At 48.0% G+C, this 19,474-nt stretch overlaps 2 protein-coding genes across 2 annotated transcripts; one reads left to right on the top strand and one right to left on the bottom strand.

Annotated features, from left to right (window-relative positions):
• The first annotated feature begins 7,782 nt into the window (after window positions 1–7,782).
• Window positions 7,783–9,341, top strand: dynlrb1 (dynein, light chain, roadblock-type 1). Its single transcript, XM_088390464.1, has 4 exons — window positions 7,783–7,933; window positions 8,734–8,809; window positions 8,937–9,104; window positions 9,170–9,341. Exons 1-4 carry the CDS (start codon window positions 7,931–7,933, stop codon window positions 9,211–9,213), a joined length of 291 nt encoding a protein of 96 aa, XP_088246590.1. The 5' UTR covers window positions 7,783–7,930; the 3' UTR covers window positions 9,214–9,341.
• A 496-nt stretch (window positions 9,342–9,837) lies between these two features.
• On the bottom strand, window positions 9,838–11,919 carry eif6 (eukaryotic translation initiation factor 6). The gene is made up of 7 exons (XM_088390463.1): window positions 11,655–11,919; window positions 11,304–11,429; window positions 11,126–11,211; window positions 10,873–11,048; window positions 10,630–10,806; window positions 10,380–10,564; window positions 9,838–10,244 (listed from the first exon to the last, which is right to left on the bottom strand). The coding sequence occupies exons 2-7, from the start codon at window positions 11,408–11,410 to the stop codon at window positions 10,235–10,237; spliced, it is 741 nt and encodes a 246-aa protein (XP_088246589.1). The 5' UTR covers window positions 11,411–11,429; window positions 11,655–11,919; the 3' UTR covers window positions 9,838–10,234.
• Between the last annotated feature and the right edge of the window lie 7,555 nt (window positions 11,920–19,474).

A 19,474-nucleotide genomic window follows, 5' to 3' on the forward strand; every position in this document is an offset into this window, starting at 1 on the left:
AATATTAAATCACTGATTCAGCATTTAAATTGTACAGTGAGAAACTTAATTTACAATGATTACCTACTGTTAATAGTACTGCATTGCCATATACAATACTGTTGTATGTATTGTATGTTACATTGTATGTTGTAATGACCGCTTCATTTGTTTGTACTGTAAATAAACCAGTAATGTAAACGCAACTGAAATCGCAGTATTTCATTGATATTCATTCTGCAGTTAAACAACTACTACTGTAAATGCAACTGACATCACAGTATTTAACTGTTATGTAGCATACAGTTAAACTACCTAATACTGTATATACAACCAAGACCACAGTATTTAACTGTTTTTTGTTTTACAGTAAATACACCAATACTGTAAAGTACGTCTACTGTAATATGTATTTACAGTAAGATACTGGTTAATTGCTGCCAGTTAATTACTGTAAAATGTTTTTACAGTAAGTTACTGGTTAATTGCTGCCAGTTAATTACTGTAAAATGCTTTTACAATACGTTACTGGTTAATTGCTGCCAGTTAATCACTGTAAAATGTTTTTACAATAAGTTGCTGGTTAATTGCTGCCAGTTAATTACTGTAAAGTTTACAGGAATGTTTTTACAGTGTACAGTGAGAAACTTAATTTACAATGATTACCTACTGTTAATAGTACTGCATTGCCATTTACAACACTGTTGTATGTATTGTATGTTACATTGTATGTTGTAATGACCGCTTCATTTGTTTTTACTGTAAATAAACCAGTAATGTAAACGCAACTGAAATCGCAGTATTTCATTGATATTCATTCTGCAGTTAAACAACTAATACTATAAATGCAACTGACATCACAGTATTTAACTGTTATGTAGCATACAGTTAAACTACCTAATACTGTATATACAACCAAGACCACAGTATTTAACTGTTTTTTGTTTTACAGTAAATACACCAATGCTGTAAAGTACATCTACTGTAATATGTATTTACAGTAAGGTACTGGTTAATTGCTGCCAGTTAATTACTGTAAAATGTTTTTACAGGAAGTTACTGGTTAATTGCTGCCAGTTAATTACTGTAAAATGTTTTTACAATAAGTTACTGGTTAATTGCTGCCAGTTAATCACTGTAAAATGTTTTTACAATAAGTTGCTGGTTAATTGCTGCCAGTTAATTACTGTAAAGTTTACAGGAATTTTTTTACAGTGTAAGAATTACCACAACAAATTTTACTCCAGACTATGATGCACTCGCAAAAAAGCGAAACCAACAATACTATTGATTTCTTTATTACTTAGATGCATTCTTTCACTGATTCTTCAAGATGATGTATTTGGTCAGAATGTTTGCCGTTGAATGTGATTTCGCCTCATTAGAAAAACATATTTCATAAATCTGACCTGCAGGCGCTGAAGTGATGGAAAATGTTATTCGTCATAACAGTGTCATATTTAATTAGAATCACTGATAGTAGTTTTTGGGTGAAATATTTTTTTAATGCTGTTAATAAATGCATTTGTTTTCAAAAAGTTTTTTTTAATATCCATGCTTTAGTATCTACTAAAAGTAAAAACTTATTATGCAATGACCTTTACATGTCATTTATAGTACTTGACACAAACACTACATCCATCTGCTCCTGGTTCGGCCCCCCGGTCAAAATTTAGAACCCAATTCGGCCCGCAAGTCAAAATGTTTGCCCACCCCTGCTCTAGCGTGTCCTGGGTCGTCCCCGGGGTCTCCTACCGATGGGACATGCCCGGAACACCTCCCTAGGGAGGCGTCCAGAAGGCATCCTGATGAGATGCCCGAGCCACCTCATGTGGCTCCTCTCAACGTGGAGGAGTAGTGACTCTACTCCGAGTCTCTCCTGGATGACCGAGCTTCTCACCCTATCGCTAAGGAAGAGCCCGGACATCCTGCAGAGAAAACTTTCGGGCGCTTGTTCTTTCGGTTACGACCCATAGCTCGTGACCATAGGTGAGGGTAGGAGCGTAAATCGACCGGTAAATTGAGAGCTTTGCCTTTTGGCTGAGCTCTCTCTTTACCACGACGGACCGGTACAGAGTCCGCATTACTGCCGACGCTGCACCGATCCGCCTGTCGATCTCGCGCTCCATCCTCCCCTCACTCGTGAACAAGACGCCAAAATACTTGAACTCCTCCACTTGGGGCAGGATCTCATCCCCGATCCGGAGAGGGCATTCCACCCTTTTCCGACCGAGGACCATGGACTCGGATTTGGAGGTGCTGACCCTCATCCTGACCGCTTCACACTTGGCTGCGAACCGCTCCAGTGAGAGCTGGAGATCACGGCCTGAAGAAGCCAACAGCACCACGTCGTCTGCAAAAAGCAGAGATGCGATGCTGAGGTCCCCAAACCAGACCCCTTCAATGCCTCGGCTGCGCCTCGAAATTCTGTCCATAAAAATTATGAACAGAATCGGTGACAAAGGGCAGCCTTGGCGGAGTCCAACCCTCACTGGGAACGAATCCGACTTACTGCCGGAAACGCGGACCAAACTCTGGCATCGGTGATACAGGGACCGAACCGCCCTTATCAGTTGGCTCAGCACCCCGTACTCCTGAAGCACCCTCCTCAGAACCTCCCGAGGGACACGGTTGAACGCCTTCTCCAAGTCCACAAAACACATGTGGACTGTTTGGGCGAACTCCCATGCACCCTCGAAGATCCTGCTGAGGGTGTAGAGCTGGTCTACTGTTCCACGGCCAGGACGAAAGCCACACTGCTCCTCCTGAATCCAAGGTTCGACCTCCCGACGGACCCTCCTCTCTAGCACCCCTGAATAGTCCTTACCAGGGAGGCTGAGGAGTGTGATGCCCCTGTAATTAGAACACATCCTCCGGTCCCCCTTCTTAAAGAGGGGAACCACCACTCCAGTCTGCTAATCCAGAGGCACTGTCCCCGATGTCCACGGAATGTTGTAGAGGCGTGTCAGCCATGACAGCCCCACAACATCCAGAGCCCTTAAGAACTCCGGGTGGATCTCATCCACCCCTGGGGCCTTGCCACCAAGGAGTTTTTTTAACTACCTCAGTGACTTCGACCCCAGAGATTGGAGAGTCCGCCTCAGAGTCTCCAGGCCCTGCTTCCACAATGGAAGGCATGTAGGTGGAATTGAGGAAGTATTCTCCCGACCGACTCATGACGTCCCGAGTCGAGGTCAGCAGCACACCATCCCCACTGTAAACAGTGTTGACGTTGCACTGCTTCCCCCTCCTGAGATGCCGGATGCTGGACTAGAATTTCCTCAAAGCCGTCCGGAAGTCATTCTCCATGGCCTCGCCAAACTCCTCCCACGCCCGGGTGTTTGCCTCAGCAACCGCCGAAGCCGCGTTCCGCTTGGCTATCCGGTACCTGTCAGCTGCCTCCAGAGTCCCGCAGGCCAAAATGGCCCCATAGGACTCCTTCAGCTTGACGGCATCCCTTACCGCCGGTGTACACTAGCAGGTTTGGGGAATGCCACCACGACAGGCACCAACGACTTTACGGCCACAGCTCCGGTCGGCCGCCTCAACAATGGAGGCGCGGAACATGGTCCACTCGGACTCAATGTCCCCCGCCTCCACCGGGACGTGGAAAAAGCTCTGCCGGAGGTGGGAGTTGAAGCTCTTTCTGACAGGGGATTTTGCCAGACGTTCCCAGCAAACCGTCACAGAGTGTTTGGGTCTGCCAGGTCGGACCGGCATCTTCCCCCACCATTGGAGCCAACCCACCACCAGGTGGTGATCAGTTGACAGCTCCGCCCCTCTCTTCGCCCGAGTGTCCAATACATGCGGCCGCAAATCCGATGAGACGACTACAAAGTCGATCATCGAACTGCAGCCTAGGGTGTCCTGGTGCCAAGTGCACACATGGACACCCTTATGCTTGAACGTGGTGTTCATTATAGAAAATCCGTGTCGAGCACAGAAGTCCAATAATAGAACGCCGCTCGGGTTCAGATCGGGGGGGCCGTCCCTCCCATTCACGCCCTTTCAGGTCTCACTGTCATTGCCCACGTGAGCATTGAAGTCACCCAGTAGAACGATGGAGTCCCCAGAAGGAGCGCTCTCCAGCACTTCCTCCAGGGACTCCAAGAAGGGTGGGTACTCTGAGCTGCCGTTTGGTGCATAGACAGAAACAACAGTCAGGACCCGTCCCCCCACCCGAAGGCGGAGGGAGGCTACCCTCTTGTTCACCGGGGTGAACCCCAATGTGCAGGCGCCCAGCTGGGGGGCAATAAGTATACCCACACCTGCTCGACGCCTCTCACCGTGGGCAACTCCAGGGTGGAAGAGAGTCCAGCCCCTCTCGAGAGGGCTTGTACCGAAACCCAAACTGTGTGTGGAGGCAAGTCCGACTATGTCTAGTCGGAACTTTTCTGCCTCGCACACCAGCTCGGGCTCCTTTCCAGCCAGAGAGGTGACATTCTATGTCCCGAGAGCCAGCTTCTGCAGCTGGGGATCAGACCGCCAAGGTCCCTGCCTTTGGCCGCCGCCCAGCTTACACTGCACCCGACCCGTATGGCCCCTCCCACAGGTGGTGAGCCCATGGGAAGGGGGACCCACGTTTCCTTTTCGGGCTGTGCCCAGCCGGGCCCCATGGGCGAAGGCCCGGCCACCAGACGCTCGCCTTCAAGCCCTGCCTCCAGGTCTGGCTCCAGAGCGGGGCCCCCGTGACCCGCGACCGGGCAAGGGAAAACAAAATCTCTTCATGGTTTTCTTCATAAGGGGCTTGTGTGAGCCGTGCTTTGTCTGGCCCCTCACCTAGGACCCATTTGCCATAAGTTACCCTACCAGGGGCATGAAGGCCCAGACAACATGGCTCCTAGGATCATAGGAGCACGCAAACCCCTCCACCACGATAAGGTGACGACTCACGGAGGGGTATTTTATATTTGATGGATTTAATTTTGTCGTATATTTTAGGTTATTTCATAGCCCCAATGACGGTCCTCTGAGGATGCCATCTGCTCTGCCCACCACTCAGCCCTCACCCACCTGGAGAGGAGGGACTCCTATGTGAGATTGCTGTTTGTGGACTTCAGTTCTGCATTCAACACCATTGTGCCACAACGACTCATCTGCAAACTCGACAAGCTGGGCCTCAGTACCTACCTCTGCAACTGGCTACTGGACTTCCTCTGTCAGAGGCCTCAGGTGGTACATGTTGGCGACAAAATCTCCGCCAGCATCACTCTGAGCACGGGGGCCCCCCAAGGCTGCGCACTCAGTCCGCTGCTCTTTACCCTGCTGACGCATGACTGCACTGCAACTTCCAGTAGCAACCGCGTGCTGAAATATGCCGACGACACGACTCTGGTGGGTCTCATCACCGGGGGCGACGAGACTCAATACAGGTCGGAGGTCGACCTTCTGGCCATTTGGTGCAGGGACAACAACCTCCTGTTGAACGTCAACAAGGCCAAGGACATTGTTGTTGACTTCCGGAAGGGTCACACCCAACACCTGCCACTGACCATCGACGGTGCTGTGGTGGAGAGAGTGAGCAGCACCAGATTCCTGGGGGTGCACATCAGTGAGGACCTCTCCGGGTCCACCAACACTGCATCACTGGCGAAGAAAGCTCAGCGCCGCCTGTACTTCCTGTGGAAACTCAGGCGAGCAAGTGCTCCTCCGGCCGTCATGACTACATTCTACCGACGTACCATTGAGAGCGTCCTCTCCAGTTGTATCGCTGTTTGGGGTGGTAGCTGCACTGAATACAACATGAAGGCCCTGCAGCGCATAGTGAACACGGCTGGTAAGATTATTGGTGCTTCACTACCCTCCCTGAAGGACATTTACACCTCCTATCTCACCCGCAAGGCGACCACGATTGAGAGTGATGTGTGTCACCCCGCTCACTCTTTGTTTGCTCTTCTGCCCTCTGGGAAGAGGTACAGCAGCCTGCGCTCCCGCACCAACAGCTTCATACTCCAGGCTGTTAGGATCCTGAACTCTCTCCCCCCTTCTGCATAGCGTCCTGTACTTTTGCACTATATTCTGACTGTCTGCTGTATGTGCACTTTTCCCATTTTTGCTCCTCTTATTTATGTTATTTGTTTATTTATTATTTATTTATCACTCTTATTTATTTATTGTTTGTGCCTTCTTGTTTTTATTTTTTGTGTTGTTTACTTGTATGTATATTGTGTACTATGTCTTGTCACCGTGGGATAGTGGGAACGTAATTTCGATCTCTTTGTGTGTCTTGGCATGTGAAGAAATTGACAATAAAGCAGACTTTGACTTTGACTTTTGACTTTACACCAGTGGTTCTTAACCTTATTGGAGGTACGGAAGCCCACCAGTTTCATATGTGCATTCACCGAACTCCTCTTTAGTGAAAAATAAAATTATTTTTTTTAAATTCAAGACATCGATGTTTTTTACTGGTGCACAAAATAAGCCGTGCATGAACATCCCCTTGTTCAAATAACAAAATCAACACAACGCATGAACTCACAACAAATTACATACTAGCAAATCAGAATTTACACAATAAATCAGGTTTGTCCGGACCTCCTCTGCCGAACCCCTGAGACCGACTCACTGAACCCCTAGGTTCGATCGAACCCAGGTTAAGAACCACTGTTTTACACGGATCCATGTTTATTTAAAACATGGTTGTTTTGGGTTTATATGATCATTGATCGATTTAATTTTGTCATCGGTTTTAGGTTATTCCACAGACCTAAAATCAGGTCACAGAAATAACCACACTTCACACCAGGGGTGTCCAAGTCCAGTCCTCGAGGGCCGCATTCCTCCATGTTTTCCAAGTTTCCCTCGTTAAACACACCTGATTCAATGATCAGGCTCCTGCACAGGTGTGTTTAACGAGGGAAACTTGGAAAACATGTAGGAATGCGGCCCTCGAGGACTGGACTTGGACACCCCTGCTTCACACGGATCAATGGTTGTTTAAAAAAAAGCAACACGACTTCTGTACATTATGTATACAATTACAGAATGGTTTTGGGTTTAATATTTCATATTTGATGATTTATTTTTGTCGTCGTCTATTTTAGGTCTATGTGTAGACCTAAAATAGACGTCTATCTTAGGTTATGCTATAGACCTAAAATAGACGTCTAAATTATGTGTAGACCTAAAATAGACGTCTAAATTAGGTCTACACATAGACCTAATATAGACGTCGATAAGGTCACAGAAATAACCACACTTCATCCGGATCAATGGTCATTTAAAACAAAGCAATGCAACCTCTGTTCATTATTTATACAACCTACAGCTGGTTTATAGTTTAATATTTCATATTTAATGGATTTAAATTTGTCATCTATTTTAGGTCTATATATAGACCTAATATAGACATCTATTTTACGTCTATATAAAGACCTAATTTAGACGTCTATTTTACGTCTATATATAGACCTAATTTAGACGTCTATTTTAGGTCTATAAAATAACCTAAAATAGACGTCTATATCAGGTTACAGAAATAACCAATTCACATGTACGAATCAATATCCTTGTTAAACACAAATCCAAACAGCTTCTTACAGTTGGTTCAGACTTAAAATTTCGAAATGTGATCATTTGATGTTTTTAATTTAGACGTCTATTTTAGGTCTATACCGAGACCAATTTTAGATGTCTAAATTAGGTCTCTACATAGACCAGACGTCTAATAGATGTGTATGGCTGACAGGGTTGTTACGTGTAACGTATTTGTTTCGGTAATGCAGTGTTTTTTTTTTGTTGCGTCAGTGACGTTATTATGTTTGCTCGACTGATGTGGAAACAATGAACACGAGACGTGCTCCATTTCTGGCCACTAGGGGGGACACGTTGCCGTACAAGACTGCGAAAGAAGAAAAAAGAAGACGAAGAAGTTCAACCCGAAAATTAGTCATCCGTTCGTCCAATTGTCACTCGAATCTTGTGGACCCTTTGCAGCTAAACCCTCGAAATGGTGAGAAATGATGATTCTGCTCTCTTGCATTTCATGCTTTGAGTTGGTGTTTGTATGTTGATGCCACCAGGACCGTGAATGTACTGCGCCGCGAGGGACGTGTTTTGTTTGTTGCGGCTCGGGCGTCGTCACGTTAGCCTGCGTTTCCTTCTCTTTGTACGCCTCAAATGCTCGTTGCTTGTATCGTGGATGCTACCGGCAGGCTGCTGAACACCGGCACATACGAAGTGGCCCGTTTGAAGCGGCAAAGCGGAGGCACGTCACGTGACTTTGTTCCGCATCGTTAGTTGGCAACGTCGGAGAGGCACACTTGCCTGTCTTGTGTGCCGAAATCGTGAGTTCGATTCACGTGTCCGTGCGCACGCGCGCGTGAGTGTGTAAGAGACACGCACACACATAAAAAAATTGGCAACGTCATGTGAACGGACTGACGTCACAATATTTCACCGGGAGCGGTATTCGAGATCAAGTGGGTCGGCGATTTCGACGTATTTTTGTGTGTGTGTGTGTGTGTGTGTGGGGGGGGGGTCGCCTGTGGTCGCCTGTGGTCGCCTGTGGTCGCCTGTGGTCAGGTTAGTCGATAAAATTTAATAAGTCTGTTTCAGTAAGTACGGCTCAAGTATGGCCAAGCACCCATACTAATTTGGACAGAAGAAACTGCCACGGCGGAAGCTAAAGGCCAAAGGTGGCATAGGAAAAACGCGATGCAGCAGGAGGGCTAACCGAAATGTTGACATAGGAAAGAAAAGTAACGCGGCTGAAATGTTGTTTGGACTCAGTGTTCACTTGTTGTTGTACAGGCTGAAGTGGAGGAGACCCTCAAGAGAATTTTGGGCCAGAAAGGAGTTCAGGGCCTCATCATTGTCAACTCGGACGGTGAGACAAAAACAACCATGTGACCGCGTTTTCCTAAATCACGAGGACAAGATCTCTTGATTGGGGAAAACGCTGTCGCCACGAGAATAGCATAGCGTACCATAGCATGCCAGTGTGTTTGCGCCAGGGATTCCCATACGCTCCACGCTGGACAACACCAGCACGGTACACTACGCTGGCCTGATCCACCAGCTGGTCCTGAAGGCGCGCAGCACTATCCGTGACATCGACCCCCTCAACGACCTCACCTTTCTGCGACTGCGATCCAAGAAGAACGAGATCATGATTGCGCCAGGTGGGTCTGCGATTTCGCACCTGACGCCGCCAACGCTCACGCGCCTCCCACTTTGTTTTGTGCAGATAAGGACTACTTCATGATCGTCATTCAGAACCCGTCAGACTGAAGACGGACGACCGCGTTCCTATCTTTAGCATCCCAAAGAAAATACTGTGAACTTTCTTTGGTTGGCTTTTCTTTGGTTGCCACCTTGTCGTCAGCGTCAATGTTTTCAATAAATGTTGGTCAAAAATACTGAGCCTCTCATTGGCCAACAATTCCGAGCATGTCCCCCACGTACGTATCGTTCACCAGCGACTGAAACGCCTTGTTAGGTTTCCGTACTGTTGCTCAATGCTAAGGCAGGCTTGACAAAAGGACCTGGATATGACTGGATATGACTCGTGTCTTTAACCCCGCCGCCTTCCCATGCTCCTGTCTCCTGTTTAGGCCAGGGGTGGGCAATTCTGGTCCTGGTTTTTTTTTCTATGTCACCCTGTTGCAACACACTTGATTCAAATGGTCAGATAATTAGCAAGGTCTGCAGAAGCTGGATAATAATCCTGATCATTTGAATCAGGTGTGTTGCAACAGGCAGACCTATAAAATATGCAGGAAACCAGCCCTCGAGGACCGGAATTGCCCACCCCTGGTTTAGGCTTTTAAAATTGTTCAAGTCTGCAAAGCAAAAGATAAAAAGTGGCCTGTTTTGCGATGGAGTTATGCATTAATAATTTTTCTTCAAACACAGTTGAAAAGTTGCATTTTTATTGCCATCAACTTTGAAGCTGACTCTAACAGCCTTGGAGGACGTCGGCACTGTCATTGGGAAAGAGAAAGGAAAGTGACAATCTGCCCGTCTGTGCCTTTGTTTGAGTGAGCTCAAACATAATGCGTTTCTTAAGCGTATAACTGAAGGCCGTGATGTCATGACAGCATGTGAGCTCCTTGCCGACGGGTCTTGACGTGCCCGCCAAATGTTGCGCAGCCAACCGGAGCAATCGTGGTCGAATGGGGCGGGCGAATGGGGCAGACGGGCCGGCCCCTTGCAGTGAGATGAGGCCACCATCTTGTTCAAGTGTCCCTTGATGACACGCCCCCAAGACCCCCCAAAGTCCAAAATGTGACGTGGCATGTGACTGCTGCTCTTACGCCATGCTGAAAACGCACACAAAGTTGAAGTCGTTGAAGTGCACGCGTGTGATAAAGGTTGTGTGTTTAATAGTGTTGAGAGCGGCGGCGCGGGCAACTTTGGCTCGTGCAGGTAGCATGAGAACGAGGAGCGTGCGCGACCTGTCAATGAGCGAGTCCCTCATGGCGGCGGTGATGGCGGAGGGCCGCACGTTGTCGCCCAGCCCAAAGACGCTCTCAATCACGGACATCTCGGTGCTGGTGGTGTCCAGTCCGCAGAACGCCGACCAGTCGTTGACCACCATTCCCGCCGCAATCACCTCGCTGCCCCGGTTCACCGTGCCTGTCTGTGTTGCAAAGGCGCATGTCAGAGGCTGCTAATTTCAAGCGACCGTGAGCGGCCGGCACGCACCACCAGGGGGACCTGCAGAAGCGAGGACAGCTCATCCTGGTCCTCGATGGAGGTCTTGGGATGCACCAGGCCGCCCCGGTTGCTGAAAGCGCAGTAGGAGCCCACCAAAACCTGATCGGCCACAGTATGGCGGAACACCTCCACCTTCAGGGTGTCGCACAGAACCTCCTCTGTCTCCTGGGGGGAAGGAGGGAGCCTGTCAGCCTGTGCAGTCAAGGCGTGCGTGCATGAATGAAGTCTGACCCTGTCCAGATCCGGATGGACGAGCGCCACGTAGTCGTTACATGAGATGACGTTGCCAAGCGCCGAAAGGCGCTCTTCCACTCTCTGGATGCTGACCGAGGCAGGAAGACAGTTGCGGATGTGCTGCAGTTCCTGGTCTGTCGTGTTGTTAGGGACCAGCAGGCCGTGACGGTTCCCTGGAGACGCCGACGTACCCCGTCATATCTCCAGCCGGCGGAGTGACGGAATACCGCAGGAGAAGCCCGCGACTCACCCACACACATGCGTCCGATAATGCGGCATCCCGCGATAGAAGCGTGGACCACCGGGATACTCTCGGATAACTCGCCTTCGAACACGCTGAGGAAGGAGACAAAGCGCATCGGTGACGTCACTCGGTCAGGCCAACAACCAGCCCCACGGAAACGCGGCGACGTCACCGATGCGCACACCTGTAAAAGTTTTCCGCTCCGCCGATAGCCACCAGGCAGTACGTGTTGGTGAGTTTGGCGAAGCAGCCGATTTCGTTGTTCTTCTCGAAGGATGCTCGAACGGCCATCGCGTTGCAAAGAGCTTGACTGACACACACACACAAAGCGACTATTTAGCGGACGTCGCAAAGAGCCTGTCTAACACACACGAACACAATCCGACTATTTAGCGGAAGCCGATGTTAGCACGCCAACTAGCAAGCTAGCTCACGAATGGATTTGTTGAACGCAGGGACGTCACGCATTAACTAAAACGGGCGCGCGGGTTCCTGGCAGCCGTGTCGTGTCATGAAACTGTAACAAGAGAAGTACCTGCGGGACAAAATTGGTCTCTCAAATTTTCGTACAACGTGCGCGTGTTTTCCGTGGTCTCGCGTGCTCACTTCCGCTCCGCTTGTACGTGATGGCGTCACTACGCTGACCCCTCTACGTCATGACGTAAACGCCTCAGTCCGTGGATCTTAGTGATGTACCATTCCATTTCTTTTAAGTGATCTTGTTGAGTTTGCAGCTTCGTAGTCCATTTCCCTTGAGACACAACACGACACGATGGTGGCGTTTGGTATTTCCTTCTGTATTGTTCGTCACACACTCTCATTCCACCTGCGCTTTTTGGCGCGCTTCCTTATATACACTTCCTACTTTCTGTTGCCGCAAACAAGGTAAAATCCAACGTACAGTGTCCACAGTGCATAAGAGAAAACGTCGCTGCAGTAAACACAAAATACGGCATAAGGCACAGAACTAATAATAATAATGATAATAATTATATATATATAAAATTATATATAATAATTATTATTATGATTATAATTATATATATATATATATATATATATATATATATATATATATATATATATATATATATATATATATATATATATATATATATATATATATATATATATATATATAATAATTATATATATATATAATATATATATATATATAAATAAATAGGGCGGCTGGGTAGCACGTCCGCCTCACAGTTAGGAGGGTAGGGGTTCGATTCCAACTCCGGCCCTCCCACTGTGGGGCTTGCATGTTCTCCCCGTGTCCGCGTGGGTTTTCTCCGGGCACTCCGGTTTGCTCCCACATCCCCAAAACATGCTTTGTAGGCCAATTGAGCACTCCAAATTATACCTAGGTGTGAGTGCGAGTGGTTGTTCGTCTCTGTGTGCCCCGCCTACTGCCCGATGACGGCTGGGATAGGTTCCAGCACATCCCTGTGAGCCATAGACGTCTATTAGATGTCTGGTCTCATATAGACCTAATTTAGACATCTAAAATTTGTTACAGTAGAGACCTCAAATAGACGTCTAAATTAAAAACAGTAAATATGATCATATTTCAAAATTTTAAGTCGCACGCCCGCGACCCCTGTGGGGACAAAGCGGTACATATATGATAATAATATAACGAGCACAAATAACTCAACACCCCCCTTGTTCTCATCATCCCAAAACCTTTTCACTGAATGCTTCCTCAGTTTCCAAAAACAACTTTTGAATTTGTTAATTCTAATTATACAACAGGTTTTGTTAATATGTCAGCAATCATGTTTTCTGATGAACAGTACACAATATCAATCTTTCCACAGTTAAGTGCTTCATGAATGAAGTGGAACTTAACATCAATGTGTTTTGATCTCTGTCCATTCACCGGGTTTTTACTCAAAGCAATGGCTCCTTGATTGACCCCATAAATCTGCAATTGTATGTCACATTGACCATGCCATTTAACAATTGGGTTAAGTATATGCTTTCTTGAGTGGTAGTCGCTAAAGCAATGTATTTGGCTTCACAAGTCGAAAGAGCCACTGTCGGCTGTTTCTTTGATTTCCAGGATATTGCAGGTACATGTTTGGCCATGCCAAAACAGTAGCCTGTTGTGCTGCGTCTATCTTCAACTGACAATGCCCAATCGGTGTCACTGAAAGCAACTAGATGTAATCCTTCATCATTTTTCTTGAAAATTAATTCATCATCCATTGTACCTTTTAAGTATCTTAAAACATGTTTGGCAGCCACTAGGTTGTTAGCTTTTGGTTTAGCCAATGTTTGTGACAATTTTCTCACAATCCAGCTGATATCTGGTCTTGTGCAAGTCATGGCATAATTTAGGCTGCCTACAATTTCCCGGTACTCTTTAGGATTGTCAACCTCTTTTTCGTCCCTTTCTTCATCCAAGACTAGTTTTGCTTCACACGGTGTGTACCTTGGTTTACACTCTGACATTCCAAATCTTTCAAGCATCTTTAGAATATATATTTTCTGGCTCATTCTGATTTTCTCATCCTCTTGTTCAAACTGGATGCCCAGGAAATTTGATATTTTTCCTAGATCTTTCCTAGAATTTCATGGTGTCTTTGAATCGATTGAGTACAAGAGTGTTGCTTGCTGCAATGATTCGGTCGTCCACCCAAATGATGACAATGACCAGATCATTTTCCACCTGTTTTTGATATACACAGTGATCTGATAGATTTCTCACAAAATTGTCTTGTTCTAAGTTGTCATTCAGAAGTTTATATCAGTTTCTCCCAGACTGTTTGAGACCATAGAGGGATTTCTTCAGCTTATACACTAACTTTGTTCCTTTTTGTGTCTCTTCAAAACCCTCTGGTTGCTCCAAGAAAACTTCTTCCTCTATTGGCGCATGTAAATATGCTGTCTTTAAATCCATTTGATGAGCAATGAGTTCGTTTTGAACAACTATTTGCTTCAACGCCCGTATTGACGTGATGTTTGCTGTTGGAGCAAACGTCTCGTGATAGTCTATGCCTTCTGTTTGATTGTAACCTTTGGCTACATATCTAGCTTTCTATACTTTTCCTCTTTCAGCATTTTCTTTGAAGGCATATACCCATTTTCCCCCTATTGTGCTTCTACCTTTGGGTAAAGAGACCAGTTCAAATGTTTCATTTTCTTGGAGTGATTGGATTTCTTCTTTCATTGCTTGCATCCAGTTGGTTGCCACATCAGACCTCAGGACTTCACTGTAGGTCTGGGGAATTCCACATATGGCTCTGTAACAATAATCAATGTTGGTATTGACTATATTGTTATCTCGGCTGTGTGTTACATAATCGGCTAAGTATTTTGGAGTCTTCCTTTCCCTTCTTGGATAGCGGTGATGGTCAGTGTCTACATCAGTCTGGTTCTCGTGTTGCACTTCTGCCTCATTATGCTGTGATGCATCTGTGTTCATCCATCTCTTGTTCTCAATCATGTCACCATTATCCTCACTATGTGATGTCTCCTTACCAACCCTAGTTTCAGTGGTTCTACTCCTGTTGTCTATGGTTTCCGAATCATAGTCGTCATCTGTTTATATTTGACTGTCAACGCTGATGTTTTTGATGAATTTCACTAGCCTGTGTTTTGATATTAGAGTCAAATTTCTCTGTCTCCTCAAAGCTTCACAGTTTACTCTTAAACTGGGAAAACGTTAAGTCGTCGCTGCTTTGCGTTGTGTGAATAATGAAAGGCTTGTATGACTCCGGTAGTCCCTTCAAAATCATAGCTATTATCAGTACATCACTTATTATCTTTCTTGCATTTCTCAGTGATGTTACTTTTTTTTCAGCACGAATGATATATTCAGTGATAGTTTCTTCCGGCTCTTTCTTTAGGGAAGTCAGGTCTTTGTACAGGGCGATAATTCTGGGCTTACCCTGACTCGCGTAATGGCCATGGAGTATTACCAGGGACAAGCTTGTGTCATCGAGGAACTGAATTAGCTCCATGTAGCACTGTTCATTCTTCCCTGGGTCCGGTGCAGTGGTGGATAGTATAGTGTCTTTCAATCCAAGCATTCTTAAGTGGCCGAGGAATTTTACCTCCCAAAGTTCCTAGTTGTTTTCGTCTCCGTCGAAAACTAACCGCAGCCACCTCCCCGCTTGGTTGCCGCGTCTGTGCCCATAACCTGTTGCATTTGCAGCTTCGTAGTCCATTTCCCTTGAGACACAACACGACACGATGGTGGCGTTTGGTATTTCCTTCTTTATTGTTCCTCACACACTCTCATTCCATCTGCGCCTTTTGGCGCGCTTATACACTTCCTACTTTACGTTGCCGCAAACAAGGTAAAATCCAACGTAAAGTGTCCACAGTACATAAGAGAAAACATCACTGCAGTAAACACAAAATACGGCATAAGACAGAAAAAATAATTCAATGACATATATAATAGGGCGGCTCGGTGACGCGCTGGGTAGCACATCCGCCTCACAATTAGAAGGGTGTGGGTTCGATTCCACCTCCGGCCCTCCCAGTGTGGAGTTTGCATGTTCTCCCTGTGTCCGCGTGGGTTTTCTCCGGGTACTCCGGTTTGCTCCCACATCCCAAAACCATTCTTGGTAGGCCAATTGAGCACTCCAAATTGTCCCTAGGTGTGAATGCACGTGCAAATGATTGTTCGTCTCTGTGTGCCCCGCCTACTGCCCGATGACGGCTGGGATAGGTTCCAGCACATCCCTGTGAGCCATAGACGTCTATTAGATGTCTGGTCTCATATAGACCTAATTTAGACATCTAAAATTTGTTACAGTAGAGACCTCAAATAGACGTCTAAATTAAAAACAGTAAATATGATCATATTTCAAAATTTTAAAGTCTGAACCAGCTGTAAGTTGTATAAATAATGTACAGAAGTTGTTTGGATTTGTGTTTAACAAGCATATTGATCCGTACATGTGAATTGGTTATTTCTGTAACCTGATATAGGCGTCTATTTTAGGTTATTTTATCAAAGTCAAAGTCAAAGTCAGCTTTATTGTCAATTTCTCCACATGCCAAAGACACACAAAGAAACCGAAATTTCGTTCCCCCCTATCCCACGGTGACAAGACATGGCTCACAACAGACAAACAGTAAACAAGTATAACAAAAGCGTGCTGAATAAATAATGAATAAATAACACAACAATAAATAAATAAATAATTAATTAAGAGGAGCGTAAAAACGCGTACAGCAGACATTCCCGAAAATAGCGCAACAGTGCCGCACGCTACGCAGAAGGGGGTAGCGAGTTCAGGGCCCTAACAGCCTGGAGAAAGAAGCTGTTGGCGAGTCTGGTGGTGCGGGAGCGCAGGCTCCTGTACCTCTTCCCAGAGGGCAGAAGGTCAAACAAGGAGTGAGCCGGGTGACTCACATCTCTGGCAATCGAGGTTGCCTTGCGGGCGAGATGGGAGGTGTAAATGTCCTTCAGGGAGGGAAGCGAAGCACCAATAATCTTACCAGCCGTATTCACTATGCGCTGCAGGGCCTTCAAGTTCTGTTCAGTGCAGTTACCACCCCAGACAGCGATGCAACTGGTGAGGACGCTCTCAATGGTGCCACGGTAGAATGTAGACAGGACTGCCTGAGGAGCACATGCACGCCTGAGCTTCCGCAGGAAATACAGGCGGCGCTGAGCTTTCTTTGCCAGTGACGAGGTGTTCGCGGACCAGGAGAGGTCCTCACTGATGTGCACCCCCAGGAACTTGGTGCAGCTCACCCTCTCCACCACAGCACCGTCGATGATCAGCGGCAGGTGTGTTGTGTGACCCTTCCGGAAGTCCACAATGATTTCCTTGGTCTTACTGACGTTCAGCAGGAGGTTGTTGTCCCTGCACCACGTGGTCAGAAGGTCAACTTCCGACCTGTACCGAGTCTCGTCGCCCTTCGTGATGAGACCCACCAGAGTCGTGTCGTCAGCAAACTTCACTATGCGGTTGTCGCTGTAGGTCGCAGTGCAGTCATGCGTCAGCAGGGTGAAGAGCAATGGACTGAGCACGCAGCCCTGGGGGGCCCCCGTGCTCAGCGTGATGCTGGCGGAGATTTTGTCGCCAACACGCACCACCTGAGGCCTCTGACAGAGGAAGTCCAGTATCCAGTTGCAGATGAGGCCCAGCTCGTCGAGTTTGGAGATGAGTCGCTGCGGCACAATGGTGTTGAAGGCAGAGCTGAAGTCCACAAACAGCAACCTCACATATGAGTCCTTTCTCTCCAGGTGGGTGAGGGCCGAGTGGAGGGCAGAGCAGATGGCATCCTCAGAGGACCGCTTGGCACGGTACGCAAACTGGAAAGGGTCAATGGTGGGGGGGAGAACGGACTTGATGTGCTCCAAGACCAGCCGCTCAAAGCACTTCATGATGATGGGCGTCAGTGCCACAGGGCGGTAGTCATTGAAGCAGGACGGTGCAGGTTTCTTCGGCACAGGAACGATGGTGGCAGCCTTGAAACACGAGGGGACGATGGCCTGCTGCAGGGAAACGTTAAAGATGTCTGTGAAGACACCCGACAGCTCCCCAGCGCAGTCCTTCAGCGCTCGACCCGGGATGTTGTCAGGGCCCGCCGCCTTACGGGTGTCAATAGCGGCAAGCGCCCTCCTCACACCGTCGGCAGAGAGGCGCAGGGGCTGCTCGTGTGGGGGGGGAGTGGTCTTCAGCGGGCAAGTGCTGTTCTGGGCGTCGAAGCGAGCAAAGAAGCGGTTCAGATCGTTCAGCAGGCGGACGTCGCCCTCACAGCTCCTCGGCGCGGGCTTGTAGTCTGTGATGGCCTGAATGCCCCGCCAAAGGCTACGTGCGTCCTTGCTGTCCTTGAAATGGGTGGAGACCTTGCACGAGAACGCCTTCTTCGCTTCTTTGATGCCTCGGGACAGGTCGGCCCTCGCTGTCCTCAAGCCAGCCTCATCCCCTGCTCTGAAAGCCTTGTCCCTGGCCCTCAACAGTCTGCGGACAGCCCCCGTCAGCCACGGCTTCCAGTTCGCGCGAGTGACGACGGATTTCGAGCAAGTCACATCATCGATGCACTTCGTGATGTAAGAGGTAACAGAGTCAGTATATTCCTCTATGTCCGTCCAATCGTTGTAGGTGGCTGCCTGCTTAAACAAGTCCCAGACAGTGGTGTCGAAGCAGTCACAAAGTGCATCGGAGGCACCCTCAGGCCACACTCGAACCTGCCTCCGAACCGGCCTGGATGCCTTTACCAATTGTCTGTATGCGGGCAAAAGCAAAACGGTGAGATGGTCAGAAAGCCCCAGATGGGGGAGGGGGGTGGCTTTGAAGGCTCCCTTTTGCGCCGAGTAGACCAGGTCCAGGAAGCTGTCTCCACGTGTCGGAAAAGGAACATGCTGGTGAAGCCTCGGGAAAACAGACTTCAGGTTGGCATGATTGAAGTCTCCAGCGAAGATGGTGAAACCGTCAGGGTGCGCCGTCTGCTGTTCACTGACGGCCTGGTACAGTTCGCCAAGCGCCGCGGTCCTGTCTCCTTCGATGTTGGAAGGCGGGATGTATACCGCGACTAGCAGAATCGCGGTAAATTCCCTCGGCAGATAAAAAGGACGGCACTTAATGATCACAAACTCCACAAGCGGCGAGCAGTGCTTACATACCATCACAGAGTCCCGGCACCATTCTTCTCGGATGTAGACGCATATTCCACCTCCTCGCGACTTTCCCCCTCGTACAATGGCACGGTCCGCCCGATAGCACGCTAGCCGCTTCAGATGCACCGCAGAGTCCGGAACGTTGTCACTCAACCAGGTCTCGGTGAACACGAGCACACAGCAGTTCCGCACCGTCCGGTTCGTAGACCTCAGCAGGCGAACGTAATCCATTTTGTTGTCCAGCGATCGAACATTCGCCAGAAGAATGGAGGGCACCGCCGGTCGCGCTGGGTTGGCCGCCAGCCTGGCCCGGACGCCTCCGCGCTTGCCCCTCTTCTGCTTCCTCGCACACCGTTTCCGACGACTCCCAACCGGGGGAGGAATAGCGGGTGAGGTCGGCGACGGATCAGGACGTAGCAGTCCGAGCGCCTTTAATGTCGACGCTTCAAAGTCCAGAACGCCGCAAAACCCACTTCTGCCGATGTCAAGCAGAACCTGCCTGCTGTACTTGTAGCACGGACGAGACGAACACACAAGACTGTCGGACGAACACTCATTAGACGAACAAATCACCGTACTGACGGGACAGAGAGTGGCCGCTGCGTGTGCACGCGCCGCCATCTTTATAGACGTCTAAATTACGTCTATATATATAGACCTAAAATAGACGTCTAAATTAAGCTATTTTAGGTTAAATTGTAGACGTCTAAACTACATCTATATACTATAGACCAAAATAGACGTCTAAATTAGGTTAT

This window comes from Syngnathus floridae, chromosome 11 (genome assembly GCF_059516105.1).
Source record: "Syngnathus floridae isolate MCC-2025c chromosome 11, RoL_Sflo_1.0, whole genome shotgun sequence".
Classification (NCBI taxonomy): Eukaryota; Metazoa; Chordata; class Actinopteri; order Syngnathiformes; family Syngnathidae; genus Syngnathus; species Syngnathus floridae.

What these genes read in the sequence shown, in the direction of transcription:
- dynlrb1 (XM_088390464.1), top strand. An exon ending in CATCATTGTCAACTCGGACG is followed by an intron (nt 8,810 to 8,936) that starts GTGAGACAAAAA and finishes TGTTTGCGCCAG; the next exon opens with GGATTCCCATACGCTCCACG. An exon ending in CGAGATCATGATTGCGCCAG is followed by an intron (nt 9,105 to 9,169) that starts GTGGGTCTGCGA and finishes TGTTTTGTGCAG; the next exon opens with ATAAGGACTACTTCATGATC.
- eif6 (XM_088390463.1), bottom strand. Translation starts at nt 11,410, where the DNA reads ATGGCCGTTCGAGCATCCTTCGAGAAGAACAACGAAATCGGCTGCTTC. An exon ending in TATCGGACGCATGTGTGTGG is followed by an intron (nt 11,049 to 11,125) that starts GTGAGTCGCGGG and finishes CGGCGTCTCCAG; the next exon opens with GGAACCGTCACGGCCTGCTG. An exon ending in TCCATCCGGATCTGGACAGG is followed by an intron (nt 10,807 to 10,872) that starts GTCAGACTTCAT and finishes CCTTCCCCCCAG; the next exon opens with GAGACAGAGGAGGTTCTGTG.